At 53.8% G+C, this 27,828-nt stretch overlaps 6 protein-coding genes across 6 annotated transcripts; 3 read left to right on the top strand and 3 right to left on the bottom strand.

Annotated features, from left to right (window-relative positions):
* Positions 1-747: 747 nt before the first annotated feature.
* Positions 748-2,670, top strand: KRP23_1818 (Secreted RxLR effector protein 124; the record flags this gene model as incomplete). The annotated part of the gene is made up of 2 exons (XM_067886477.1): positions 748-1,515; positions 2,485-2,670. 2 exons carry the CDS (start codon positions 748-750, stop codon positions 2,668-2,670), a joined length of 954 nt encoding a protein of 317 aa, XP_067749153.1.
* A 4,889-nt stretch (positions 2,671-7,559) lies between these two features.
* Positions 7,560-9,233, bottom strand: KRP23_1819 (uncharacterized protein; the record flags this gene model as incomplete). The annotated part of the gene is made up of 2 exons (XM_067886478.1): positions 7,560-8,872; positions 8,963-9,233. The coding sequence occupies 2 exons, from the start codon at positions 9,231-9,233 to the stop codon at positions 7,560-7,562; spliced, it is 1,584 nt and encodes a 527-aa protein (XP_067749154.1).
* Positions 9,234-10,049: 816 nt separating this feature from the next.
* On the bottom strand, positions 10,050-11,744 carry KRP23_1820 (47 kDa protein; the record flags this gene model as incomplete). The annotated part of the gene is made up of 1 exon (XM_067886479.1): positions 10,050-11,744. The coding sequence occupies one exon, from the start codon at positions 11,742-11,744 to the stop codon at positions 10,050-10,052; it is 1,695 nt and encodes a 564-aa protein (XP_067749155.1).
* A 1,229-nt stretch (positions 11,745-12,973) lies between these two features.
* On the bottom strand, positions 12,974-15,781 carry KRP23_1821 (Ankyrin-3; the record flags this gene model as incomplete). Its single annotated transcript, XM_067886480.1, has 1 exon — positions 12,974-15,781. The coding sequence occupies one exon, from the start codon at positions 15,779-15,781 to the stop codon at positions 12,974-12,976; it is 2,808 nt and encodes a 935-aa protein (XP_067749156.1).
* Positions 15,782-17,394: 1,613 nt separating this feature from the next.
* On the top strand, positions 17,395-22,952 carry KRP23_1822 (Ankyrin-1; the record flags this gene model as incomplete). Its single annotated transcript, XM_067886481.1, has 4 exons — positions 17,395-18,008; positions 18,065-18,123; positions 19,078-20,700; positions 21,655-22,952. 4 exons carry the CDS (start codon positions 17,395-17,397, stop codon positions 22,950-22,952), a joined length of 3,594 nt encoding a protein of 1,197 aa, XP_067749157.1.
* A 3,354-nt stretch (positions 22,953-26,306) lies between these two features.
* KRP23_1823 (putative beta-glucosidase btgE) lies at positions 26,307-27,542 on the top strand (the record flags this gene model as incomplete). The annotated part of the gene is made up of 1 exon (XM_067886482.1): positions 26,307-27,542. The coding sequence occupies one exon, from the start codon at positions 26,307-26,309 to the stop codon at positions 27,540-27,542; it is 1,236 nt and encodes a 411-aa protein (XP_067749158.1).
* Positions 27,543-27,828: the final 286 nt, after the last annotated feature.

Below are 27,828 nucleotides of genomic sequence, written 5' to 3' on the forward strand. Positions count from 1 at the left end.
TGAATCTTGCCGGCAATGTGGTGTCGGGAAACTCATGTGCCGTGCCTCACACCAAGGCAGTGATCTCTCCAGTCGCTCTGGAGCATCGGTGTCTACCAGCGAAATGCAGGAAGCAGTCCAGGCACCAAATCCATTCCCGGATGCTGCCAGAGACAGGGACGAGCGCTGAGAGCATTATACATGTATTGCCCAGCTTGGTCGCCACGGTCACGAGAGGCAGCGGCGGCGTAGATAGCATGGGGCGGTCGCTACAGCCGTTCAGTCCTTATTCTTCGACGGGCTCACTTGCGCGGAAGGCCTGCACATCCGTCAATTTGCGGACCTCAAGTACCAAATCAGATCTGCCACGTCATATAACTAGGAGAGCGACTGCTGCGCCCAACTAGTGTATACTTTAATCCGGAGATCATAAACGCTGCGCACAGCGACCGATTCGTTGGGGTTTCAGGCAGGGCTGCATTTTGAATGTCATCTTATCCGGTAGTGTATAGAACGTGTAGATGGATATCATAAAAACGACGGGTCGGGTACAGTAGAAGATAATGTACCCGTCTAGTCAGGCGCAGCAACACATTTCTATAATTATATACATTTTCTACCGGTTACATTTCTATCCACATATATTTCCCTTTTTCAGCACCCGCCTTTCTCTATTAAAATCATATTTTATCATCTATCAAAGGCAATCAAGCGCCGATCCAATCAGGCACCATTCACGTTTCTTCTCGATCCCACACATCCCTCGCCATGGCGCCGCCTCCGCTGGTGTCCGCGTCCGTCGTGTGCCGCTCGCACCCGCGTATCGCCGCGCTGCCGCACATCTCCGAGACTATCAGCGGCTTCTTGGACTTCTCGGTCCGTTGGTCGCTGCCTGACGCCTGCGGGTTCCGCTCCGACAGCGGCGCGCTGCGCCTCGTCCAGCGCGTGGCCGCGCACCGCGCGCTGCACGTGGCAGAAGCGCGGGGAGTGCTGCAGAGGCTCACAAATATCAGGACAAATATAACGATAACGAGGACAAATATGACGGTAGCGAGTCTCGTGGTTCGCCAGGAAGAGGATGTGTTCTACCGCCAGAAGCTCTTCACGCTCGGCATGGCGCACGCCGCCGCCAGGGGGGACGTGGACGTGCTGCAGTGGCTCGTGAGGCAGTTCCCGGGCTGCTACGTGACACTGGCGGTTGAGGAGGCCGCGGGTAACGGCCACTTGAAGGTGCTGCAGTGGCTCAACAGGTCCAGCCGAGCAGGGCACATACGCGACGAGGGCGGCGGGAACACGCAGCCGCTGGAGGTCTTTTGGGGTGCGAAAGAGCTCTTTTACGCCGGACAAAAGGGCCATTTGAAGGTGGTGCAGTGGCTGCAGGAACACACGAATCCGTCCCCCACGCACATGTTCTTCGTGACGTTGGAAGAGGCGGCCAAGAATGGAGATTTGGCTATGGTCAAGTGGCTCTGTGACGTGCGAGGAGAGTGGTCGCCCTATGCGGCGGTGCTGGCCGCTAGTGGAGGACACTTGGAGGTCCTCAAGTGGCTGAGGGGAAACCTCTTCAGCTCTTCGCCCTCGGCGTCCATGGACGATGCGGCAGCGAATGGACATTTGGGTGTTCTGCAATGGCTGCATGCGAACTCGGGATATGCTACACCGCAGGCGATGAACAAGGCCGCAGGAAATGGCCATTTGGGGATTGTCAAGTGGCTACATCAAACCAGAAGAGAAGGGTGCACGACGGCAGCGTTGGACGTGGCGGCTGCCAATGGCCATTTCGAGATCGTGCAATGGCTCCATGGGAATCGTCGCGAAGGGTGCACGAAGGCGGCAATGGACGAGGCGGCGACGCGCGGCCACTTGAGTATCGTACAGTGGCTGCACCAGAAGCGCAAAGAGGGATGCACGGCGCGTGCGATGGATGGTGCTGCTATGAACGGACACTTGGCGGTGGTGGAGTGGCTGCACCGGTATCGGAAAGAAGGATGCACCACGGCAGCGATGGATGGCGCTGCTCGCGCGAACCATCTCAAGGTTGTGCAGTGGCTGCAGCAGAACCGCAAGGAGGGTTGCACCCTTGCCGCCATGAACCTCGCGGCTCGCAACGGGCACTTGGAGGCTGTGCAGTGGCTGCATGGTAATCGGACAGAGGGCTGCACGACCGATGCAATGGATCAAGCTGCAGCTCACGGCCATCTGCCTGTGGTGCAGTGGCTGCACCGAAACCGCAAGGAAGGATGCACTTCTAATGCGGTGGATCGTGCTGCTGGCGGGGGGTATCTTGATGTGCTTCAGTGGCTGCATAAGAATCGAAGTGAAGGCTGCACGACGGCAGCGATGGACAATGCGGCAGGAAGAGGCCACCTCAAGGTGGTGCAGTGGCTGCATTCAAACAGAAGCGAGGGCTGCACCAGTGCAGCAATGGATCGCGCCGCATCGGGTGGCCACTTTGACGTCCTTTTATTTTTGCACAGTGAGCGATCGGAGAGCTGTACGTCGAAGGCTTTCGTGAACGCTACGAGCGCGGATGAGCTGGAGATCCTGCAGTGGCTGTTCGAACACTATCGCCATCAGTTCGGCCACGACCGTCTGCAGCTTTTCGCTCTAGGCAAGTTCCACACGCTGCAATGGCTCAAGCAGGAATCCATCCTCGAAGATCTCCCCGAGAGTGAGCGCCACTATGATTAAATGTCTCTAGGCGGACAAGTAAGTAGTCTATTTATTTGTTAGGAAGTTTTATCAAGTGACACAATAGCAGCGCAGAATTGAGCACTTCTTTATTGCCAAGAAATATATTCAGGTAAGTTCTCGTCGATGAGGAGGTTGAACATACCAACACCAAACGTACGCAGGACATACCCGATCAACACGGTGCCGCATTACAAAGTAAATGCGTGTGCGACTGGCAACAGTGCTGGTTTGTCAATGGGAATCGCGTTTGGCGAGCGTCGGTGAAGTCAGCCGTGAAAGCACCCAGATCACAACCTGAAAATCTGCAAGCCAAGAAATAAAAAGAATCGGCCTGGACGAGACAGCCGTGTACATGAACATGTATAAGTGTAGACATTCGGGCAACACGAAGCCGGAGTAAAGTTGGTGCATGTTCTGCATGTGGGAAGGTCGACTTCAACGACAGCAAATCGTGTTCAAATCCAAGATTGAACACGGGATTACTCATCCCTGCCATCCGTTGGACGGCTCGAATGATATTCGCGCACCGAAATGGACAACTCGAAACGATTTCTGAAATCGACGCCTTCATTTGCTAATGCTACCTGGATTTTCTGCAGACGGAGCCTGATGATTTTGTATGTAAAGTTAGCTGTAGTTATCTTCTGCACGAAAAATGTACGGTGGATCGTATCAATGAGAATGGCTTCCCTCAGCGTTTTCCCGCTGAAATAGGTCGAACGAAACCTCAATAAATGTTTGCACGCCACCCGTGCATCGCTTGCCGAGCCTACCGAGTGCTGCAAACCACCGCCATCAACCGCCTGGACATCCGGAGGAGTGCTTATCCGCTAGATCTGATAAAAATTTTGGGCGCCTCGTCTATAGTTTACGCAAATTTTGGAGAAAGCAAAATGTGAGCGGTTGGGCGAAAGACAAACTGTCTACATGTACCGCACCAAACGACGACAGCTCGTCCACACTGTTCTGGTGTTGTGATCACATGTTCCAACGACATGTAATGTACTGTATTGCACGAGTCAAGCTCGGCAAGCGGCATCTAACAAGGCAGACGAGTACCGACCGATTCGCGAGTGTGGTGGACCATTACCATTTGATCCAGTTCTAATCCGATTTTATAACTTCTCCGCCGTCGACATCCTCTCTATTTTCTAACCACTATCTATCTACCTACTGTTCACGACGCTTATAAACGCGTCGGAACCTCTCGAATCAATCGTATCTAGCGCCCAGCCGCCCGGGTGTTGCTCTCCGCTTTTACCTTCTCCTTCAGCCAACGCAACGTGTAAAACTTGTCAAACGCGTACAGCTGAAGCGGATCGCGTCCAAAATCTTTGCTGTAATGCTGGAACAGCCACTGGAGGATCTCAAGTTCATCTGCAGTTGTCGCATTCACGAACGCCTTGGACGTGCAGCTCTCCGAGCGCTCATTGCGGAGGAACAGCAGCACCTCAAAATGGCCACCTTTGACAGCTCCATCCATCGCTGCACCAGTACAACCTTCGCTTCGATTCGTGTGCAACCACTGGACCACTTCAATATGGCCATTAGCTGCTGCATGATCCATCGCCGCCGTTGTGCAGCCTTCCGTTCGATTGCCATGTAGCCATTTCACAATGTCAAGGTGACTTCCCGCAGCAGCGTTGTCCATCGCGCTGGACGTGCATCCTTCCTTGCGATTCCCGTCCAGCCACTGTACTACCGATAAATGGCCGAAAGCTGCTGCTTGATCCAGCGCCTTGACTGTGCAGCCCTCTTTTCGATGCCCGTGAAGCCACTGCACCAACTTCAGATGGCCATTGCAAGCTGCAGAGTCCATAGCTTTCGACGTGCAGCCCTCCTTGCGGTTCTGCTGCAGCCACTGTACTACATCCAGGTGGTTTGCTCCCGCCGCGCCATCCATTGCAGCCGTTGTGCAGCCCTCTTTCCGATGCTGATGCAGCCACTTCACCACTGCCAAGTGTCCGTTCATCGCGGCTCCGTCCATTGCTCGCGCGGAGCACCCTTCTGTGCGAGTCTGATGCAGCCACTGGACGATACTCAAATGACCATGAACTGCCGCCTCATCCATCGCTGCCTTCGTGCATCCTTCGCGTCGCTGCGTGTGCAGACACTGCACAACTGCGAGGTGCCCGTTAGCAGAGGCCAGATCCATTGCTACCGTTGTGCATCCTTCTTTGCGGTGATCATGCAGCCACTTGACCACGGCGAGGTGTCCATTTCCTGCCGCCTTGTTCATCGCTGTAGGTGTAGCGTATCCCGCGTTCGTTTGCAGCCACTGCAAAACATCAAGGTGGCCATTAGCAGCAGCGTCATCCATCGACACCGAGGGAGACGGACTGAAGATGTTGCCTCGCAGCCACTTCAGCACATTCAAGTGGCCCTCACTCGCTGCGAGGACCGACGCGTACGACGACTGCTCTCCGCGTACTTCGCACAACCACTTTACCATCGCGAAATCTCCGTTCTTCGCCGCTTCCTCCAGTGTCACGAAGAACATGTGCGTCGGTGTCGGGTTCGTGTGCTCCTGCAGCCACTCCACAACGTGCAAGTGTCCGTTTTGGCCGGCGTAAAACAACTCCCTTGAGCCCCAAAACACGTCTAGCAGGGGACTCTTCTTCCCTCCTTTTGGATCACGTGCGTCTCCTGCTCGGCCAAGTCGGTGGAGCCACTGCAGAACGTCAAGATGCCCATTCTTCGCGGCTTCTTCCACAGCCAACGTTACGTAAAACCCCGGATATCGTTCGACTAGCCACTTCATGACCCTCATATCACCCCTCGCTGCCGCCTTCGCCATTCCAAGCGTAAATTGTCGCTGGCAGAAGAACTTGTCATCGCGCATTCGTAGCGTTAACGCCGCATTCATATCGTGAGGAACAACCGTCCTCGACCTCGATTTCACCTTCGCTTTCGCTTTCGTCTCCTCCGCAACGACCTTCTCTGCCTTTTCAGCCACGATGGCTTCATATACTGCCACTCGCTGTACTAAACGCAAGGCCCCGTCTTGGAAATCAAACCCGCAAGCGTTAGGGAGAGACCAATGCACCGAGTGGTCCAAGAACTCGCTGATGGTATCCAGCGCGCGGGGAAGAGCTGCGACGCGGAAGTGGGGGTTGCAAACAAGGGTGACGGAGGTCACCGGGTCTGGGGGATGAACCATCGGGACCTGAATCACTCGAGGGGGCGAAACAAAAGGATAAATGAGGTTGGTAGCGCGTTATGTTGAGTCTGGGTTCTTTTGGCAAGTGACACGGTTGGGTGAGCGGCGTGGCAGGCTTTTGATAAGGAGAACTGGTGGATAACCGATCAAGATTTGAGGCCTCCGAGAGATGATCTTGGGGAGGCAGCGGCGCCAGTCCAAAGGGAAAAGGGACAAAGCTCGGCAGACTTGGCGCGTGTGGCTCGTCAACAAGCGGCCAAAACACATGACAAATCCATAGTGCCAGAAACCTGAAGTCCAACGTATTATCGCGCGAATACTACAGAACCAAATCTATTCGAGATGTTGACTACTAGAACAACGCTTGACTCATTACCCTTGCTATGATCGGCGTGCCGCACGCCGTAGGATAACCTTGTTGCTTGCAGTAAACGAACGATTAGTTATAGTAAGGACACCAAATTTTGGCAAAACCGCATCGTTTCCTGCAGAAATCTCGCTCTATGAAAATTAGTTACTATTCCATACAATCCACACGCATTTTAGAAACCTGATTGCCTCCAACGCATGACGAACGTAGCCCGTGTCCTTGATCTTCCATCCTGTCGTGGAAGACACCACCGGATCGCGTCCACATCACCCCAATAATCATATTTTCCTGGTGAAAATCCCACACAACAGCTGATGCGCGTAAGCGAAAAATTCGTTCGAGAGCCGTATCGACATACAGATTGGCAGGCCGCACGACACAATCCTGTATTTTTCGTGCCGTCAATGCAGTTGTAGCAAAATGCCCGCTTGGGTTGTGAATGACACACTTACAGATTTCATCCTACAACAGAATGCACAAGTTGCGCTGCGCAACTAACGAAAGCGTTTTTCTTCGATTGTGAATTCCGCCGAAGTTTGCCAATGTTGGGCGGTTGAGCGATCGATGCGCCGACCTACGATTCGTAGGCTACGAACAAGGAAATATCTCAAAGTTTTCAGTTTTGCCGTGAAAATTTGATGACTCGGAGCTCTTCGTCATTCCACACTTACCTAAACCTGAACATCGTTCAAGCTCAGGTCGGAAAAATTAGGTTAACAAATCACTCTTGCACAGTAAGCGCAGTATGCATCGGCATCGACCGTTGAGGCAGGATTCAAGATCTTCAAGCAGTAAGTCAGTTACAGACAGCCAAAACGGAGCAACAAAGGAACAAGGCATACTCAGTATGGAGTGCAGTCTTGCACGACAGCCTGCACTGTTTGCGAAGATTAACATACGAAACACTAGGATTTTTTAAAATTAAAATTGCTCGAACCAAGTAAAGTCTTTCCCCCATTCTACAAAGTGAAGCAACTTGGTATAAAAGGAATACTATATGCTCAGAAAGGTCTTGCACGTGTATAAGCAGCACTGACTGCCAGCTATAATTTCATTATTTAGTTCAAACAACGGACTTGGTTGGACCAAAGACCACGCGGCGAGCATAATCCTGTTGTGACCAACAGCAGCCAGAGGTGACTCCACAAGCACGGTACTGTTGTCAAGTAAAATATTGGGGAAGAATCCATGGTGGACGTGGCCGCTCAGTTGCTGTCCGAAGGCATCAGAAGTAATAAGTATGAAGCACGGTATTTTACCATAGCGCTACACAAGTATCTCCCTTGCCTGTCTTCCGAGCTACACCAGCACCTAGTCCAGCTTATCCATCACCCTCTCCATCAGCTTCATGATCCTTTATTGCATGTTTGCAGTCTTCTGTTGCATGTCCAGCGCTTGCTTGTGCAACTCATAAGTCTGCCGCTGTTGTTCCTGCAGAGCACTTATCCTTGCCGCTTGCTCTTGGTTCTGGCGCTCGCTTTGCTCAGATAAAAAGCGCTCCAGAAAACTCTCAAGGTCCACTTTTTGCTTTTTTGAAGCGGGTGGCGCGGTTCCCTCGTCTTCGGGGGCCCTGGAAGTCAGCAAAGTCTGCGTAGACGGAGAAATCCGAATATCTTGCGGAGTTTGGGTAACAGGTCGCACAGCTTGAGTAGGTGGTGGGGTGTGAACAATCGGCAGAGCTTGAGTAGGCTGCACATCTTGCGTAGTCTGGATAGATTGAGTAGCTGTCGAAAGTTGTGCTGCTGGTGATCTCTGGGTAACAGTTTGAATCAGTCGCTCTGGGGTCTGGACATCTACTGAAGTTCGGGCGCCTAACGGAGTCTGAGCAGAGGATATAATTTGCGTAGGTGGTAGACCTTGTGCACCCGACAAGGCCTGACTAGCGAGTGGTGCAATCTCCGAGGCATGAATCGTTGTGGCAACCACATCTCGAGTCTGGGGAGCACCAGTAGCTGTAACAACTGGCAAAGCAGCCAAGTCCCTCTGACGAAGTTCCCCCTCCTCAGTTAAAATCTCAACCGTGTTCGGGCGAACCGAGCGAGTACGGACGTCTGGTCTAACATCGGTGCGCTCATCTTCAGACTGAGGTGTCGGCTCAAAAGACTGACTATTGACGCTCGCCCGATCCTGTTGATCTTCTTCATCTAGGCATCTGCAGTAGTCTCGCAACAGCTCCTGCTTTTCTGACAGGTTTTCCGAATCCACGACTCGCGCCTCTTTTCGGTACGTGGCCACCAGCAGTCGAAGGTGAGTTCGAATGGTGTGAGCTGTCACGTTCACGCCCTGACTGTTCAATGTAGCTGTAATACTCTTCCAGTCATGCTTCTTCGCACCGGAGGCTTTGACAGCTTCTTGATCGTCCAGCACCGCGTTCAGAAGTGCCACATCGTGCCAGTTTAGAAAAATAAAACGTTTCTTTCTCGGTTTCTTCTCGCTCTGCGGAGTGGACTGCACTGATGCAGACAGAGTCTGAATTGGTGAAGTATTTGTCCTTAGCTGCTGTCCTGTTCCAGTCGATCCCTCGTCCGACTCGGTGCCAAATGAACTTCGACGACTTCCACCTGAAAGCCGACTTCTGGCCTCTGGATCGCCACCATCATCTCTTTGTTGCTCCAACTGAGCCTCTTTCTGCGTGTATTGGGCCAACAACTGCTCCAGCTCCGTCAATTCTGCACCAAGAAGGTCAATATCGGTCAGATCATAGCTTCGGCACATACCGCTTTCTAGTCATATCTCTGTCATAGCGCGTTAATGAATACCTGTTGCTCGGCCTCCGAGTGCGATCTCGCGCTGGAAGTTCTCCACCAGGCGTTTCAATCTACAGCGAAGCGAATGCGCACTAGCCAAGATGCCCAGCGCATTGAGCTCGGCTGTGATTACGTTCCACACGCCCTTCCGTTGGCCGCCAGAGAGAGACCACAAGCTGCGCTCACCCAGGATAGTGTGCAGCAGCAACACGTCATCGCCATCGCGGAAGCAGTAGCGCTTCTTGCGCGGCGCCGGGGGGCGTGCACGCGGGAGATCAATCATATCGTTATGCTGTCTAATAGGTTTTCTCAAACTGGGATATGATATGATCGAGTTTGGGCTAAATTTAGAATTACAAGGGTTGAGGTTAACCTTTCAACCACTTAGTACAGCTTGTGCGGTTGGATACCTAGATCCCGTTCGGATCCTGGCTAGATAGGGTGCGTCTACAATTCGACACGCTGGTGACGACGGGAAAAACTAAATGCCGTGAAGCAAGGTCACACTATTATTGTCCGGTTTCTATTGGAAAGCGGGGCATCTATTGACACAATGAACACTAACGGCTGTACTGCACTAATCGCTGATTCGGTCATGACTACAGTAGAATTACCTAGGCTTATTTGGCGGGATTTGAGCAATTATTAATAGGGGGGGGGGGGGGGGGGGGGGCTGATGACTTGTAAAAGCTGATGAAAGCACAACAGAAGATGACTACTGCGCAATACATTCCAACCAAATTGGTGTTGTTCTGTTTCAGTTATGCTTTCTTGATATGTGCAGGATGAATGACTAAATTTCCCACAGAAAGGTACCATCGAATACCCTGAGTGGAGTCGTCGTATTTGCGCCGACTTGATTCATAGTGTTTTTACTATCTGCTGCCAAAAAGTGCAAACGGTGATGCATAGCTTGTTGTGCTCCCATTCAACGATTCCTCATCTAATACAATGGACAAAATCTCGCATGAATGAAGGAATCCCTTAGCCTCCATTTTACATATAGAGCAAGCCAACGAACTCATCATCGGTGAAACATGTATATACTAATGAGCACTCAGTCACTAACCTTCTACCTACTAAACGGCCTGCAGACTGATCAGTCCTCGAAGGAATAATACTCCCACGGCTCGAACGGGTCTTCCCAGTCCTCCAAATCGCCGGCCTCATACTTCTTCATCTCCTCGTCCGTGAGCAAACACGAGTCCAGCGCTCCGCGGATCCGTGCGATGTCATCGTCTTCCTTTGAGAACCGGCCGATGAACACGAGCTCCTGACCGCGGTCACCGTACTTGCGCGTCATGAGCTCCGAGTAGTTGGGCAGCTCCTTCATGGTGCGCGTGCGCTCCTCTTCTGGCAGAGCAGCAATCCACATGCCGCCATTGGCGAGTGTGCAGTACAGACCCGCCTGAGACATCGTGCCGTAGTTAAACGGCCGACTACCGAGCCAGAAGACACCCTTGCTACGCAGAAGGTTCTTAAACAACCCATTCTTCTTCCCCTCTAGCCGTTTGGCGATCTCTTGTTCATCGAGTGGCTCGCCATCCTCCTCCTCGTCCTCCATTTCCTGGTCTCCGTCGGCATCTTCAGCTTCTTCGGGTTCCTCTTCTTCCTCCTCGTGGTCATGGTCGTGGCCATCCTCGTTGTCATCCGACGGAAACGGAGGCAGCGTCGGTGCCTCCACAATGACGAACTCGTCCTGAAGGATTCCAGTAAACCGTGCAGGGTGGAATGGACGCGACGCCGAGTACAGGAACGACCCGATGCCGTATTCTAGCGTCTCGGGAACGTGCGGAACTGTGAGCGACTCAAGCCACCCCGTCTGGTTGGACGCGCGCTCGAAGGAGAACAACTTGGTGCCCAGGATCATCTTGGGGTCCACACGGCCCTTCACCGTACGCTCGATCTTGGCGTACGAGTTCAGACGGCGCAGCACCTTCTCGATGGCCTCCACGTCCTTAGTAGGGACCAAGTCGGTCTTGTTGAGCAGGATAATGTCGGCGAACTCGATCTGGTCGATCAGCAGATCGGTGATTGTGCGCGAGTCGCCCTCCGGCAACTGGCTGCGGTTCTCCTCCACGTCCGCGAGCATCCGCGGGTCGTCAAACACGTGGAAGAACGTCGCCGCGTCAACGACAGTCACGCACGTGTCCAGCAGCGCGATGTCGCGCAGCAGCGGCAGCTTCTCGCCGTCTCGGACAAGTAGTTCCTCAAGCTGGACGGTGGGGATCCCAGTCGAAGCCGAAGGTGAAGAAGCGCTGGTGTCATCCCCCGACGACGCACCAGACTCGGTGCGAGACCTCTTGGAGCTGCTAGGGGACAACGCAGGGTCGACCTTGGCGACTTGCATCGCTTGCTCTTCGGTGCCTTCAGGCAGCTCGAACACGAACGTTTCAGCCACTTGCATGGGCTCACTGATACCGGAGCTCTCAATCACAATGTAGTCGACCTCCCCCTGTTGGGCAATGCGAGCGATCTGCTCCAGCAAGTCCACACGGAGCGTGCAGCAGATGCACCCGTTCTCGAGTCGCACGAGCTGCTCTTCACGCTGGAGCACACCCGCGGACGCCACGAGGTTCGCGTCGATGTTGAGTTCGCCCATGTCATTGACGATCACCGCCACTCGCAGCGCGTGGTCCTTGTTCTTGAGAATGTGTTGCAGCAGCGTAGTCTTGCCACTGCCCAGGAAACCCGAGAGCAGCGTCACCGGGATGCGGCTGCCGTCCTTCTTGATGTCGGTCTCGGTGGCGAGTGGCCGCTTGTTCGTCGGAGAGTCCGTTGCAGCGCCTGCCATTGCGATACGAAGTTTAAGCTTGGCGAGGAGTGTCGGCTTCAGGCGGTGGATTGGAAAATGAGCTTTTGAGCAGCAGGACACCGATGCATTGGCAGCTCCACTGTTGAAGACACTGGAACTGTATTCGGATGGTGCCTCTGATAGGCATTCGCCGTCGGCGAACCGATTCGAAAGAGCTTTTGGTGGTCTGCCACCATGTTGAAGAGGTTCTGGTGGTGTCGCCGCAGTTTATCCGATGTGTTTGTCCGACGAGTTTTTCCGACGCAGTTGTCCGACGACTGCAACGCTATACTGGGGTTTGTATTGACCATACTTTACGGCATAGAATTGGGCATCCGCCGTCGGATTTGCGCCGGGTTATTGTGTGTCTCCTGTGATAAATCTCAAATTGAGACTCGCAATACGGCATCTCCGCCCTCGACTCCAGCCATTGATTCTTTACTGCCATCAAAGGGACATCGACCGCAGCACCCACATACCATTTCCTCCCCTCATTTAAGTAGCAACCATTGTAACCTGACCATGCGAAGCAGCAAGATGTCAATCAACGCGCCGTTGTCAATTAAAGTTCGAACGGTCTCCACCCCTACTTGCACAGGCGAACGCCAAAGCTGTCACTCCTTCCTGAAGTCGAATTTTTATACACCTGCCCCATTATCGAGCAGCAATTTCACAACCTCACCGAAGCGTCAATAGATGCCCCACTTTCCAACAGAAACCGGACAATAGCAGTGTGAGCTTGCATCACGGCAATGTTGGAGTGGTTTGTTCCCGTCGTGCAAATAGACATTTCCAACGACGCAATTTTCTTTCGAATGCGATAGTTGACGTTTGCTCCATGGTTAAAAACTTAATCTTTTGCGTACGCGGTTCGTAGAGCTATCGAAGAATTGGTATCGGCTTTTGGATAACATCTCCATGTCGCGTTCCTCCTCTGGCTGGGAGTCAGGAATCTATCACTTCGTGGCGATTGACTGGACAATATAATACTCTCATGTCAATATTACGAAGACCTTGTTGCGGCACTGCGGGGGCTTAGAAAACGCTGTTGAGTCCGCTACGGGTGAGGGTTCTACCTGCAGATTGTAGTCATCGACGAAAGAGACTGAGCGGGATGGAAGAGGCGAGTATGCCGTGTCAAGTCGACATATTGCTTCCAGTGCGCATGGAGACACGGTGTATGAAGTCGAGAGGGAGCGTTGTGGTAACTCCTGATTCACACACAGCACTTACCCACCTTCTGCTTCTGCTAAAAGCGTGGACACGTCGTTGTGGCCATTCTCCAATGCTGTCGAGAGAGGAGTTTGGCCCTCGTTGTTTGCTATGTGGATTGACGCCCCTCCGTTGATAAGAACTGTTACAACATCCACATGTCCGTGTTCACTCGCTAATTGCAGAGCGGTGCCACTGTCTGCATTCTGCTGATTGACATCCGCTCCATACTTCACAAGCAAAGCAACGACATCGGTATGACCATTCGTTGCCGCACTCATCACTGCGGTCTCGCCGGCGTTGTTGACAAAGTCGGTCGTCGCACCATGTTCCAACAGCAACTCCACAATCGTATAATGACCGGACGAAGCGGCAACTATCAAAGAGCTATCACCATCAGCGTCTCTGGCGTCCAAATATGCATGTTCATCGATGAGAGTGCGCGAGACGTCGAGATGTCCATACTCGCTTGCCATTAGGAGTGCGGTAGAGCCGTGCATAATGCTCTTATTCACATTTGCCTCATTGTGTACTAAGAGCTGCACCACAGCAGTGTGACCTCTGCTTGCTGCGGTGTGCAATGGCGTATAACCGTTCTTGTCTAGCGCGTCCACTGTCGCACCTGCCTCGATCAGGATCTTGGCAGCACCAACGTGTCCGTTGATGGAAGCAACATGCAACGCCGTCCATAGATCGGGGTCATGTTTGTTGACATCTGCCCCCTTCTGCAACAACAGTTTAGCCACCTCGTCGTGGCCTTTTGATGATGCTATCATCAGCGAAGACCAGCCTCCGTCGTTCGTCAAGTCAATCGATGAGCCGCTCTCCAACAGCAATTGTACCACAGCAAGGTGGCCAGTGCTTACTGCTAGGTGTAATGGCGTGCTCCCGTTCTTTGTTAGCATGTCCTCTGTCGCACCTCCCTCAATCAGAGTCTTAGCAGCAGCAACGTGCCCGTTCTGGCAAGCAAAATGCAACGCTGTCCACAGATCGGGTTCTTGTTTGTTAGCGTCCGCTCCCCGCTGCAACAACAGCCCCACCACCTGGGCGTGACCTTTATACGAGGCCACCATCAATGGAGACCAGCCTCTCGCGTTCGTCATTTCAATCGATACGTCGCTGTCCAACAGCAATTGTACCACAGTAAGGTGGCCATTGTGTGCTGTTACGTGCAATGGCGTATCACCTTTCGCGTCTGGCGCATCAATGGTCGCACCTGCCTTGATAAGAATCTTCGCAGCACCAACGTGTCCGCTTAAGCAAGCAATATCCAACGCTGTGAGCAGATTGGCGTCATGTTTATGGACGCTTGCCCTACGCTGTAGCAACAGCTCCACCACCTCGCCGTCGCCTTTGTATGAAGCCACCATCAATGGTGACCAACTTGCTTTGTTTTCTAATTCAACCCATGCTCCGTTTTCCAAAAGCATTTTGGCAACGTTGGTACGCCCTGCTCCAATTGCGCTCAGAAGTGGCGTTAATCCGGCATTGCTAGCTAGATTGATATCGTCGCGATGATTGAGCAACAGCCTTTTAACGGTCTCGGTATCTCCTTTACTGCAAGCAATTCGTAGCGCGGTGTCGCCACTACGGTGCTTCCCTCCGATTTCGGTACTCACAGACATTTTGTCGTCGCTTCCATGTGACGAATATTCAGCGGTGGTAGGACGACTGCAAACGGGCCTCACATGTTCGTAGATCAGCTGCACGAGCTCAGTGTAGCCACTGATGGACGCAACAATCAGCGGTGACCAATTCTGAAAGTCTCCGCACAAGTTGATATCAGCTCCTCGATCAAGTAATATGCGAACTACCGCCAACCGCTTGTACCAAACCGCCGATATCAAAGCGGTTCCACCATTTGGAAGCCGCGCGTTGATGTTGGCCCCCTTGTTGACCAAGAATTGGACAACGTCGGAGTTTCCGAGTTGAGCAGCAGTGATCAGTGGAGTATATCCATCGTCATCAGCAATTTCAAGAGCTGCTTCAGCATTGACCAGCGCTACCACAACATCCAGCTGATCATGTTCACACGCGATATTCAACGCCGTAGCTCCATGACGACCTTGCTTATCACAGTCAACACCATGCTTCAAGAACAATCGCACCACGTCAACATATCCTCTCTCCGACGCCCTCATCAACGGGTTCCAGCCATCACCATTTGTCAAATCAGTGGATGCACCGCTCTCTAACAGCAACTGCACCACAGCAACGTGACCATTGTTTGCTGCAACATGCAATGGCGTATTCCTGCCCTCGTCCTGCACGTTCACAGTCGCACTTCGATCGATAAGAATCTTAGCAGCAGCAAGGTGGCCGAACGCACACGCAATACGAAGTGCAGTGGATCCATTTGGACGTTGATTGTCGATGTCTGCCCCCTTCTGCAACAACAGCTCAACCACCTTGGCATGGCCTTTCAACGAAGCTTTCATCAATGAAGACCAACCTGCGTCGTTCGTCAAGTCAATGGACGCACCGCTCTCCAACAGCAACTGCACCACAGCAACGTGACCATTCATTGCTGCAGACTGTAATGGGGTATCACCGTTCTTGTCTGGCGCGTCCACGGTCGCACCCGCCTTGATCAGAATCCTAGCAATACCAATGCGACCGTTCTGGCAAGCACCATGCAACGCTGTAAACAGACCGGGGTGCTGTTGGTGGGTAACGTTTGCCCCTCGCTGTAACAACAGCTCAACTACCTTGGCATGGCCTTTGTATGAAGCTTTCATCAACGGGTTCCAGCCATCACCATTTGTCAAGTCAATGGACGCACCGCTCTCCAACAGCAACTGCACCACAGCAACGTGACCATTCATTGCTGCAGACTGTAATGGGGTATCACCGTTCTTGTCTGGCGCGTCCACGGTCGCACCCGCCTTGATCAAATGGCTAGCAACGGCAGCGTGGCCGTTCTCGCAAGCAGTGTGCAATGCTGTGAACAGATCGGCGTCTTGTTTGTTGACGTTTGCCCCCCCGCTCCAGCAACAGCTGAGCTACCTCGTCGAGACCGCTGTATGAAGCCACCATCAATGCGGTCACGCCATCGTCGTTCACCAAGTCAATCCATGCTCCATGATCCAAAAGCAGTTCTACGATACCAGGGAGACCGCTTAAAATTGCTAACACGAGTGGTGTGTCCCCTATCTCATCCGGATGGTCAACGAACGCCCCACTCTCAAGAAGAGCGCGAGCCACCTTCAGTTGCCCATGCCTGCATGCAGTATGCAAACCTCCTGCTTCAGCTTCTCTTAACCTGGACTCCTTCCTTCCGATATTGCCCATCGATATTAACTGGTTGTTCTCCAAAGGCGGCAAAAATCGATCTGGCGTCCGAACGGCCTCGTCTTGAAAAGTGCTCCGAGTCGTCCTTTGAACGTCAAGATCGGCACAGCTCGAACCCATCGGGACGAACCTCATTCAGGCACGCCACATCGATGCAGTTTCAGGTCTATCAACCCCTCGGATGAAAAAAATCAGGCATCATGTAAAGCACTATACAAGTAGGGAAGAGCGCCGGGCGGACAGTGCAAGTAGTGTCTCCGACAGCGCCAAAAGCTGGTTGTTGCACACCAGAACCCACACTCACTCTCCGTCCTTGTAGATCACTGACGCGGCCTGGCAACGCAGAGCAAAGGCTTCAATTCATTTGTAACGAACTACAGTATTTCTCCAACAAAGGTCTGAACCCGCAACACCTTCTGGGTTGGTCCAGCAGACCCGGCCAAAGCTCTCAAGCAGCCTAGAAACGGCGACTGAGAGAGCGGCCAGAGCACTTGAGCTGGCGGCCGTTGGCCAGGGGGGTGGGCTCCAGATTGCGCTTGCGGGGTTGGAGAGCTGTGACTCGGAGGGCGAGTCCTGATGCAAGGCCGTCGTGTAGGTCCTGCAGGTCCTGCAGGATCATAGGCGGGTTCTGGCAGGCGCTCTTATAGAGGGAGATTGCCGTTCTGATTACTGGAGATCCTGTTTTTTCGCCAGCATCGGCCTCTAAAACTCCATGAGTGGGGATTGAATTCGCAGGTCGAGCCGGTGACAGAGTATCATGTGCCAAGCAGCGTCGAGATGTCTACGATGGATTTTGTGCCAACCCCTCAACGACGACGAAGAAGACCAACGATAGAGAAGCAGTCGCAGCTCGACACTGCTGCTCTCCAGTGGAAATGGCCAAGTGCTAATAGAGACCCTGGATCAAGAGGCCAATACGTCGCTGGTCGTCGCAGCTACGTGGCTCTGGTCCAATCGCTCATCGAAAGCGCTGGCGAGTGTGAACGTGAAGATAGCGTGACATGTCAGAGATCGCTGGGCTTCGTCGGACGTAGGACGGCAGCCGACGCTGCTCTCAGGTTTCCTGGACAGTGGCAAGACTACGCTGCTGCAACACATTCTCAAGAACAAGGACCACACGCCGCGAGTGGCGGTGATCGTCAATGACATGGGCGAACTCAACATCGACGCGAACCTCGTGGCGTCCGCCGGTGTGCTCCAGCGTGAAGAGCAGCTCGTGCGACTCGAGAACGGGTGCATCTGCTGCACGCTCCGTGTGGGCTTGCTGGAGCAGATCGCTCGCATTGCCCAACAGGGAGAGGTCGACTACATTGTGATTGAGAGCTCCGGTATCAGTGAGCCCATGCAAGTGGCTGAAACGTTCGTGTTCGAGCTGCCTGAAGGCGCCGAAGAGCAAGCGATGCAAGTCGCCAAGGTCGACCCTGCGTTGTCCCCTAGCAGCTCCAAGAGGTCTCGCACCGAGTCTGGTGCTTCGTCGGGGGACGACACCAGCGTTTCTTCACCGTCGGCTTCGACTGGGATCCCCACCGTCCAGCTTGAGGAACTACTTGTCCGAGACGGCGAGAAGCTGCCGCTGCTGCGTGACATCGCGCTGCTGGACACGTGCGTGACTGTCGTTGACGCGGCGACGTTCTTCCACGTGTTTGACGACCCGCGGATGCTCGCGGACGTGGAGGAGAACCGCAGCCAGTTGCCGGAGGGCGACTCGCGCACAATCACCGACCTGCTGATCGACCAGATCGAGTTCGCCGACATTATCCTGTTCCACAAGACCGACTTGGAAAGAAGAACGGGTTGTTCAAGAACCTTCTGCGTAGCAAGGGCGTCTTCTGGCTCGGCAGTCGGCCGTTCAGCTACGGCACGATGTCTCAGGCGGGTCTGTACTGCACACTCGCCAATGGCGGCATGTGGATTGCTGCTCTGCCAGAAGAGGAGCGCATGGAGAAGCTGAGCTGCTCAACTACTCGGAGCTCATGGCGCGCAAGGCAAGTGCGGTGATCACGGCCAGGAGCTCGTGTTCATCGGCCGATTCTCCAAGGAAGTCAACGACATCACACGGATCCACCGAGGTCGTTGTTATCTAACAATCGTTATGCGTAATGTTAACGGGTTCTACCCCCTTCGGCAATCTCCCTCTATAAGCACGCGTACCAGGACTCGCCTCAACGCACAGCCGAGCCTGCAGGAGCCTGCAGGACCTATACTGCAGGACCTATACGACGGCCGTGCATCTGGACTCGCAGCGCTCCAGCCTCACGGTGTGTAACCTGGAGACCATCCCCATGGCCACCGACCGCCAGCTCAAGACATCGGCTGCTGTGGGCCACGGAACCCAAGAACGCCATCAATTAGGACACGGGCGTCCGACTAGGCCTTCCTGGGCCACGAGAGGCTGGGCCTGCACCCCAACCAGTGAACACCGTGGTACTCTGACCACTCTTTCACTCGCCGCCAGACAGCGAAGCTGACCAAGAACTTTGACGCCAACTGCCAAAAAGTGTTGGAAGTCGGACGTTTGTTGGAGAAATAGCTGGTTACAGATGAATTGAAGCTTTTGTTCTGCGTTATCAGGCCGCGTCGGACATTTACAAGGACGGAGGCTCAGTGTGGGCTCTGGTGTGCAACAACCAGCTCATGGCACTGTCGGAGACCTACTTGCAATGCAATGTCCGTCCCCGGAGTTCTGCCAGACGAAGCACTTGTAGAGTGCTTTCATGGGGCTGATTTTTTTCATCCGAGGGGTTGGTAGACTTGAAACTGCATCGATGTGGCGTGCCTGAATGAGATTCGTTCCGGTGGGTTCGAGCTGTGCCGATCTTGACGTGCAAAGAACGGCTCGGAGCATTTCTCAAGACAAGGCCGTTCGGACGCCAGATTGAGTTTTGCCGCCTGGAGAACAGCCAGCAAGTTGCCATGGACAATATCGGAAGGAAGGAGAGAGTGGAGAACCGGATGAACGAGGAAGACGCTGCTGCCCAGCCTGAAAGTGAATGTCGCATTGAAATGAGTGAACCGAACGTCTTCACCGATCGAGGGAGTGCCGCCACAGAGTCCAGGTTAGAAGAAGCTGAAGCAGGAGGTTTGCATACTGCATGCAGAAATGGGCAAATGGGGGTGGCTCGCGCTCTTCTTGAGAGCGGGGCGTCCGTAGACCATCCGGATGAGAATGGGTACACACCACTCGTGTTGGCAGTTTTAAGTGGTCTCCCTGGTATCGTAGAACTGCTTTTGGAGCATGGAGCATCGATTAACTTGGCGAGCAACCAAGGCATGACCGCATTAATGGTGGCATCATACAGAGGTCTCGGTGAGGTGGTGAAGCTGCTGTTAGAGCGGGGAGCAGACATTTACAAACAACACCCGGATCTGACCACAGCGTTGCATATTGCCTGCGAAGCCGGCCACGTTGGTGCTGCCAAGATTCTGATCGAGGTTGGAGCGATCGTGGGCATGGCAAATAAAGACGGTTATACGCCATTACTATCTGCAGCAGCCAATGGTCGGTTTGCTGTGGTGCAGTTGCTGTTGGATAGCGGCTCATCCATTGACTTGACGAACAACGGAGGCTGGTCTTCACTGATGGTGGCTTCGTCTAAAGGACATGACACAGTGGTGAAGTTGTTGTTGCAGCGGGGAGCAAGCGTCAACAAACACGACCCCGATCTCAGGGTCACAGCTTTGCATGGTGCTTGTCTGAACGGCCATGTTGGTGTAGCTAAGTGTCTGGTTGAGGCCGGTGCAACGGTGGACGTGTTAGCCACGAACGGGAGCACGCCATTAGACTTTGCAGCGACCAATGGCCACCTTGCAGTGGTGCAGTTGCTGTTGGACAGCGGCGCATCAAGTGACATAAAGAACAACGACGGCTGGACTCCGTTGATGGTGGCTGCAAACAAAGGCTACGATGAGATGATGCAGCTGTTGTTGCAGCAGGGAGCAAGCGCAAACAAAGATATTCCTACCGGATATTCAGCATTGCATGTTGCGTGCAAGAATGGATGCGATGGCGCTGCGACTCGCTTGATTGAGGCCGGAGTGACCGTGGACGTGGTAGACAAGAACGGCAGCACCCCACTACACTTTGCAGCGATCAATGGTCACCTTGCAGTGGTGCAGGTGCTGTTGGACAGCAGCGCTTCAATTGACTTGACGAACGCCGGAGGCTGGTCTCCATTGATGATGGCATCATACGAAGGCCTCAGTGAGGTGGTGAAGCTGTTGTTAGAGCGGGGAGCAAACATCTACAAACAGCACCCGGATCGGTTCACGGCATTGCATATTGCTTGCCAGAACGGCCACGTTGGTGCTGCCAAGATTCTGATCAATGCAGGTACTAATGTGGACGTGCTAGGCGAGGGTGGCGATACGCCATTGCATCTTGCAGCAAACAATGGTCATGCTGCAGCCGCGCAGCTGCTGTTAGAGAGCGGTGCATCTACTGCTTTGACAAATGGTGATGGCTGGAACCCGTTGATGAGGGCGTCAGAGAGAGGATATGCTGACGTGGTGCGATTGCTCTTGGAGCATGGTGTTGACTGTGATAAGCAAGGTCATCATGGAGCAACAGCGTTGAATATCGCGTGTGAACATGACCAGCTGGATGTTGTGGTAGCGTTAGTCAATGCTGAAGCAGCTCTTGAAATTGCTGACGACGACGGATATACTCCATTGATCACTGCCGCTCAACTCGGCAACTCCGACGTTGTCCAATTCTTGGTGAACAGGGGGGCCAACATCAACGCAAGGCTTCCAAATTGTGGAACCGCTTTGATATCGGCGATTTGGTACAAGCGGTTGGCGGTAGTTCGCATTTTACTCGATCGTGGAGCTGATATCAACTTGTGCGGCGACTTTCAGAATTGGTCACCGCTGATTGTTGCGTCCATCAGTGGCTACACTGAGCTCGTGCAGCTGATCTACGAACATGTGAGGCCCGTTTGCAGTCGTTCTACCACTGCTGAATATTCGTCGCTTGGAAGTATCGACTCCCAAGACAAAATGTCTGTGAGTACCGAAATCGGTGGGAAGCATCGTAGTGGCGACACGTCGCTACGAATTGCTTGCAGTAAAGGAGATACCGAGACCGTTAAAAGGTTGTTGCTACACCATCGCGACGATATCAATCTAGCTAACAGTGCCGGATTGACGCCACTTCTGAGCGCAATTGGAGCAGGGCATAGTATTATTGCCAAAATGCTTTTGGAAAACGGAGCATGGGTTGAATTAGAGGACAGTCAAAGTTGGTCACCATTGATGGTGGCTTCATACAAAGGGTATGTCGAAGTGGTGCGGCTGTTGCTGCAGTGGGGGGCAAATGTCAGCAAACAAACCACTACTGGAGCCTCAGCGTTGCATTGTGCATGCACAAACGGACACATGGCCGTTGTTCACCGCTTGATTAGGGCAGGTGCGAATGTGGACATGTTATCGAAGAACGAGAGCACGCCATTACACGTAGCAGCAAACCGTGGCCACCTTGCTGTTGTACAATTGCTGTTGGAGAGCGGCTCATTGATTGACTTGACGAACGCGAGAGGCTGGTCTTCATTGATGACGGCTTCGTATGAAGGTCACGCCCAGGTGGTGGAGCTGTTGTTGCAGCAAGGAGCAGATGTCAACAAACATGACCCCGATCTGTGGACGGCGTTGCATGTTGCTTGCCAGAACGGACACGTTGGTGCTGCCAAGATCCTGATCGAGGCGGGTGCAACTATGGATATGTTAACCAACAACGCGTGTACGCCACTAGACTTAGCAGCAAACAATGGCCACCTTGCAGTTGTACAATTGCTATTGGACAGCGGCTCATTAATTGACTTGACGAACGCGAGAGGCTGGTCTTCATTGATGACGGCTTCGTATGAAGGTCACGCCCAGGTGGTGGAGCTGTTGTTGCAGCAAGGAGCAGATGTCAACAAACATGACCCCGATCTGTGGACGGCGTTGCATGTTGCTTGCCAGAACGGACACGTTGCTGTTGCTAACCATTTGATCAAGGAAGGTGCGATCGTGGACGCTCCAGCTAAGGGTGGTGAAACGTCATTGCATTTGGCAACAATAAATGGTCATGCTACTGTGACGCGAGCACTGTTGGAGAGTGGCGCAGCCATTGACTTGACAAACGACGGAGGTTGGCCTTCATTAATGATGGCATCATCCGAAGGGCACTACGAGTTGGTGGAGTTGTTGTTGCAACGGGGGGCATATGTCAACAAACAGCACCCTGATCTGTTCACATCGTTGCATATTGCTTGCGAAAACGGACACGTTCGTTCTGCTAAGATTCTGATTGAGGCTGGTGCCACCGTAGACTCGTCAGACAAGGACGGTGATACGCCATTACACTATGCAGCAGACAATGGGCACGTTGCAGTGGTGCAGTTGCTGCTAGAGAGCGGCACACACGTTGACTTGACGAACAATCGAGGATGGTCTCCATTGATGAACGCTACATTCGAAGGCCACGACGAAGTGGTGAAGCTGTTGCTGCAACGGGGAGCAAATGTCAATACACAAGACACAGGTCTGCCCACAGCGTTGCTGCATATTGCTCGCCAGAACAGTCACGTTGCTGCTGCTACGATTCTGATCAAAGCAGGTGCGACTGTAGATTCCCAAAACACAAAGGGTACCACGCCTTTGTGTTTGGCAGCAAACAGGGGTCGCACTGCTGTGGTGCAGCTCTTAATGCAGAGTGGTGGATAAGAGCACTATGCACGGCTCTACCGCTCTCTTACTGGTAAGCGAGTATGGACATCTCGACGTCTCGCGTCTTCTTGTAGACGCAAGGGCATCTTTAGACGCCAGAGACGCTGATGGCGATAGCTCTTTGATAGTTGCCGCTTCGTCCGGTCATTCTGGGATTGTGGAGTTGCTCTTGGAACGTGGTGCGACGACCGACTTTGTGAACAACGCCGGCGAGACCGCAGTGATGAGTGCGGCAACGAATGGTCATACCGATGTCGTTGCTTTGCTTCTAGAGTATGGAGCGGATGTCAACCAGCAGAATGCAGACGGTGGCACCGCTCTGCAATTTGCGAGTGAACACGGACATGTGGATGTTGTAACAGCTCTTATCAGCAGAGGCGCGTCAATCCATATAGCAGACAACGAGGGCCAAACTCCTCTCTCGGCAGCATTGAAGAATGACCACAAGGATGTGTCTACGCTTTTAGCAGAAGGTGGGTAAGTGCTGTGTGTGAATCAGAGTTACTGGAACGCTTCCTTTTGACGCGCATGGGTAATACACCATCCGTGTCTACACACGCACTGGAAGGGACTCCCCATTGTGTGTCGACTGGACATACTCGTCTTTCCCATCTTCTTGGTCTCATTCGTCGATGACTACAAGTCTACAGGACTAAACGGACTCGACTAACAAAGTCATCGTAATATTGGCATGACAGTATCATACTGTCATGCCAATCGACACGAAGAGAGAGTTTCCTGACTCCCAGCCAACCAGAGGACGAACGCGATGTGGAAACCTTACCCGACCAATTCCTCGGCAGTACACAAAACTCGCAAATCCTTTTACCAAGGTGTAAACGACAACTATCGGAATCTGAGTGACAGAACTTCGCCGTTGATTCTATTCCGCTGAAAGTGATGGGAGCGCGTTATTGGTGGCAAGGAAGGAGGCAGCATGCACCAACACAGTGGCATGGGATCTCATGTTTGCCGTTGTTCAGGTTATTTGCCACTACTCGTAGTTGCATCGTTTGGAGAGGGGCACATGGATGTTATCGAGCTGTTGTTGCTTGAGATGGACGCGGATAGTGACAAAACCGGTCTCCATGGAGCTACTGCACTTGGATTCTCGATGTCCATGCAGCCCTCCGCGTTGCAAAGGTCCTCGTGGAGCGTGGAGCAGTGATCGACCTAGACCACGAAGACGGTGATTCTGCTCTAGTGGGAGCTGCGGACGACGGGTATCACGATTTAGTCGAGCTACTGGTGAAGAATGGAGCGTTTGTCGACATACCTAGTGCCAACCTGCAGGGGCCGAACGGAGTGACCGCTTTGAGCTTGGTTTGTTTGAGCAGACATCCGTTTGGCACTCGGATTCTTGTCGAACATGGCCACTTACGAGCCTGACTTCGCTTGGGCCTCGCATTATGTGGTGCATACACTAGCTCCGTTCTTTTGCAAAACATCTGCCGCAGCCACGAGACGAAGCTCTGCCCAGCGTTCATTATTAGCCAAGTCGACTGCCGCACTACATGTACTTGCAGCTTCACCACGCCGATATGGCTCTTCAGAGCCAAATCCAGCAGCGGGGCATCTTCTTTGACATCGGTGGACGAAAAGGCACCGATGTTGACAGCACCGTGGAGATTGTGTAGGATCTCAAGCGGGGTGTCTATTGATGGGGCCAACAATGAAGGTGTGACTGCGCTGCAAGTATGCAAGAATCGGTCTGCAGCTATCAGACGGCTAGTTGAAGGACACGTGCTTGTCGTGAACTTACTAGTCGAGAACGGTGCATCGATCAACTTTGGAGACTCTGGAGAGGTGAGCCCTCGATTATTGCACGGGATTCCGAGCTGGTTGACGTTTTGAAGCAGATCAAAAGCGTCAACCAATAGTAGCAGGAAACTGTCGATCGCAAAGAGAAGGCTTAAAATGCCGCATACTTTTTAACAGCAGCGCAATATAGCGAGATATTACAAAATGGTACAGTTTTGTATACTGTCAAATACAAGTCTAAGTCATTTTGATTATAAAGGCTGAAAATCACCGTTCTTCAAAATCACGGTACTCTTTTGTATACATGTATCTTGTAAAAACGTAATGTAGATGCTTATGCGTAGTTACAGGATAAGCGGTAAGCACGCATCATTATACACACGCTAATACTCTACTTTCATCGCATAGTGTCATTATTGCATGGATGGATGACTCGAGCGTTTTGGTGGCTCCTTGAGACCGCAGGATTCTCCAATCGTGCTCGCACAGCGAACTGATGGTGCTGGTGCAGTTTGCTACGAACAGAGAGCATCTAGGGTCAGCAGTCGACATGAATGGCAGCTCAGTGTCCGCACCCGCAGGCGTGCCGCCGAGAAGTAATTGACGAGGGTATCGAGCTCAATGAACGCCCGCGATCGCAAGAGGTACGTGCGGGTATTGCACGCTGTAGGGACAATTAGGCTGGAGGATAGCGCGTGGGCATCGAAAGCGTTGGCCAGCGTGAAGATAGCGCGAGATGTCAAAGATCGATTCGTGTCGTCGATCGTAGAGACACCAGTCCCTGATTTCTTTACATATCGACGACAGTGGAGATCGCAGAGCCGGCGTCTGCAGAGAGCACGGAGGACCCCCTTCGTCTTGCCGAGTGTCCACTTGGTTGAGTGCACATCGGACGATCGCGCTCTGCTCTTCGCTCTCAGCAATGACGCCACGGCAGCGTTTGAATCGGGGCTATCCTGTTCTGCCGGCCAACGCAACTTCCGCCGTGTGCAAATCGGCCGGAAATCCGAACCCACGCCGCCGCTTTTCTCGCGCTGCTGTCGTACGCGCTCGCGTCGTGCCGTCGCGCAAGGGACCTGGCCGCACCACAAACGCATGGCAAGCGTGCGGCCATCTGGCCCTGGAAACTGACTGGCAAAGCCAGGCAACCCAAAATTCAGCGCGCGCCTCGAGCTCTGGTGCCGTCCAGCTGCACATGGCGTACCAGGTGAAATGTACATGCTGCTTCAAACAGTGCTCAAGTCCTGGCCGCTGCCAGCTGGGCCAGCTTCGCAGCTCGCGCTGGTCGAGACACTCGGCCATCTGCGAGCGGGTCCCGGTGTCTCGTTTGGAGCTGACTCGGTGATGGCGAACTGACTAGTGGTCCGCCGCGATTGTCAAAAGACCAGGTGGCGGTGCCGGCCGTGCCTTTTGAGCGGCTCCGGACGCTCACACCGATGTGCGCGGCACTTCCGCGAGTATCTTTCGCCTCTACAGGTTCGATCCAAAGTGTCACGAGGGCCATCCTTTTGCATCCGCCGCCGACACCTCCTCGCTATGATCCGCTAGTCGAGACCATTCCTCAATTCGCCTTTAGCCCCCAACTCGACAATGGTGTGCACGTCCTACATGACCGTCGTCGCCGCGCTGGCGGCCCTCGCCCTGGGCGCTACGGAGGCCACGCTCCCCGGCGTATGCTACGCGCCGTGGCACCACGACACGGTGACCAGCGACGTGCTGGCCACCGACATGGCCCAGCTCGCCCAGTACTTTTCGTCCTTCCGGTCGTTCCAGGCCCAGTACAGCGGCATCAACGTGATTGAGACGGCGGCCAGCGCCGGCCTCAAGGTGGCCGTGGGCGTGCAGCTCACGGACTCGTCGGCCATCGCCACGGAGATCCAGGCCGTGTGCGACGGCTACACGTCGTACCCGGACGCCATCGAGGCCGTGTACGTGGGCAACGAGGACCTCGTGAACGACGACTTCGGCACCTTCAGCGCCGACACCTTGGCCGGCTACATCTCGCAGGTCAAGGAGTGCACGGGCAACGCCGTCCCTGTGGGCTCGGTGCAGCGCATCAACGAGTGGCTGAACGCCGCCGACGCCTCGACGCTGGCCGCCGCCTGCGACGTCATCGGCGTCAACATCTACCCGTTCTTCACCGAGGGCGACGACACGTCCGTGTCCAAGCTCGAGACCCAATGGGCGCAGATGCTGGCGGCCGGCTACGACGAGAGCTCGCTGCACCTGACGGAGACGGGCTGGCCCTACGAGGGCGACGATTACGAGGGCAATTCGCCCTCGTACGACGGCATGCAGCAGTACCTGGACGACTGGGCTACGTGGTCCTCCAGCGTGCAGTCGAGCTACTGGTTCATGATGTACGACACCACCACGAGCTACACGGGCGCCAACTACGAGACCCACTTCGGCGTCTTCGGTGACGACATGGTGGCCCACGTGACCATCCCGGGCGGCAGCAGCTCCAGCACCGGAACTACCACCACCACCTCGTCCGCTAGCGTCGACACGACCCAGCAGAGCGGCACCACGTCCGACATTGAAGACACGGCCGACCAGACCACGCAGAGCTCGGCTTCGACTACCACGGACGACTCGACCCAGCAGACCACCACCTCGTCGGCTTCGACCACTACGGACGACTCGACCCAGCAGACCACCACCACGTCGGCCTCGCAGGAGACGGAGACGGCTACGCCCGCCCCGACCACGTCGACGTCGGTGGAGGCCAGCGCCTCGGAGGAAGAGGACACGACCGACAGCCCATCGGTGACTCCGGCCGCTACGACGACCACGACGACGACCACCGCTAACTGCGCCATGTAAGCACGAGAAGGACAGGTCAGCGTACTGCATTGCACGTTTGTTCCGTGGACATGTATCGGATTTTTGAGAGGCTTCGAACCGAATGCATGACGAATTCCATGTTATTTTTTAGACTTCTTCATGATCTCATCTCGCTGTGGCTAGCTGGCGTCGTCGATTTGTACCAGAGACCGTCGCCTATGGAGCGTGACGTACGTGCCGACGAAAACGCGCGGTCGTGGCTCTCAAACGAGACGGAGACTGACCTGCCTCTGCATGCATTGCCTGCCCTGGTATTCTCGATGTT

This window comes from Phytophthora ramorum, assembly GCF_020800215.1.
Source record: "Phytophthora ramorum isolate Pr-102 chromosome Unknown Phyram_PR-102_s0002, whole genome shotgun sequence".
NCBI classification, from domain to species: domain Eukaryota; phylum Oomycota; class Peronosporomycetes; order Peronosporales; family Peronosporaceae; genus Phytophthora; species Phytophthora ramorum.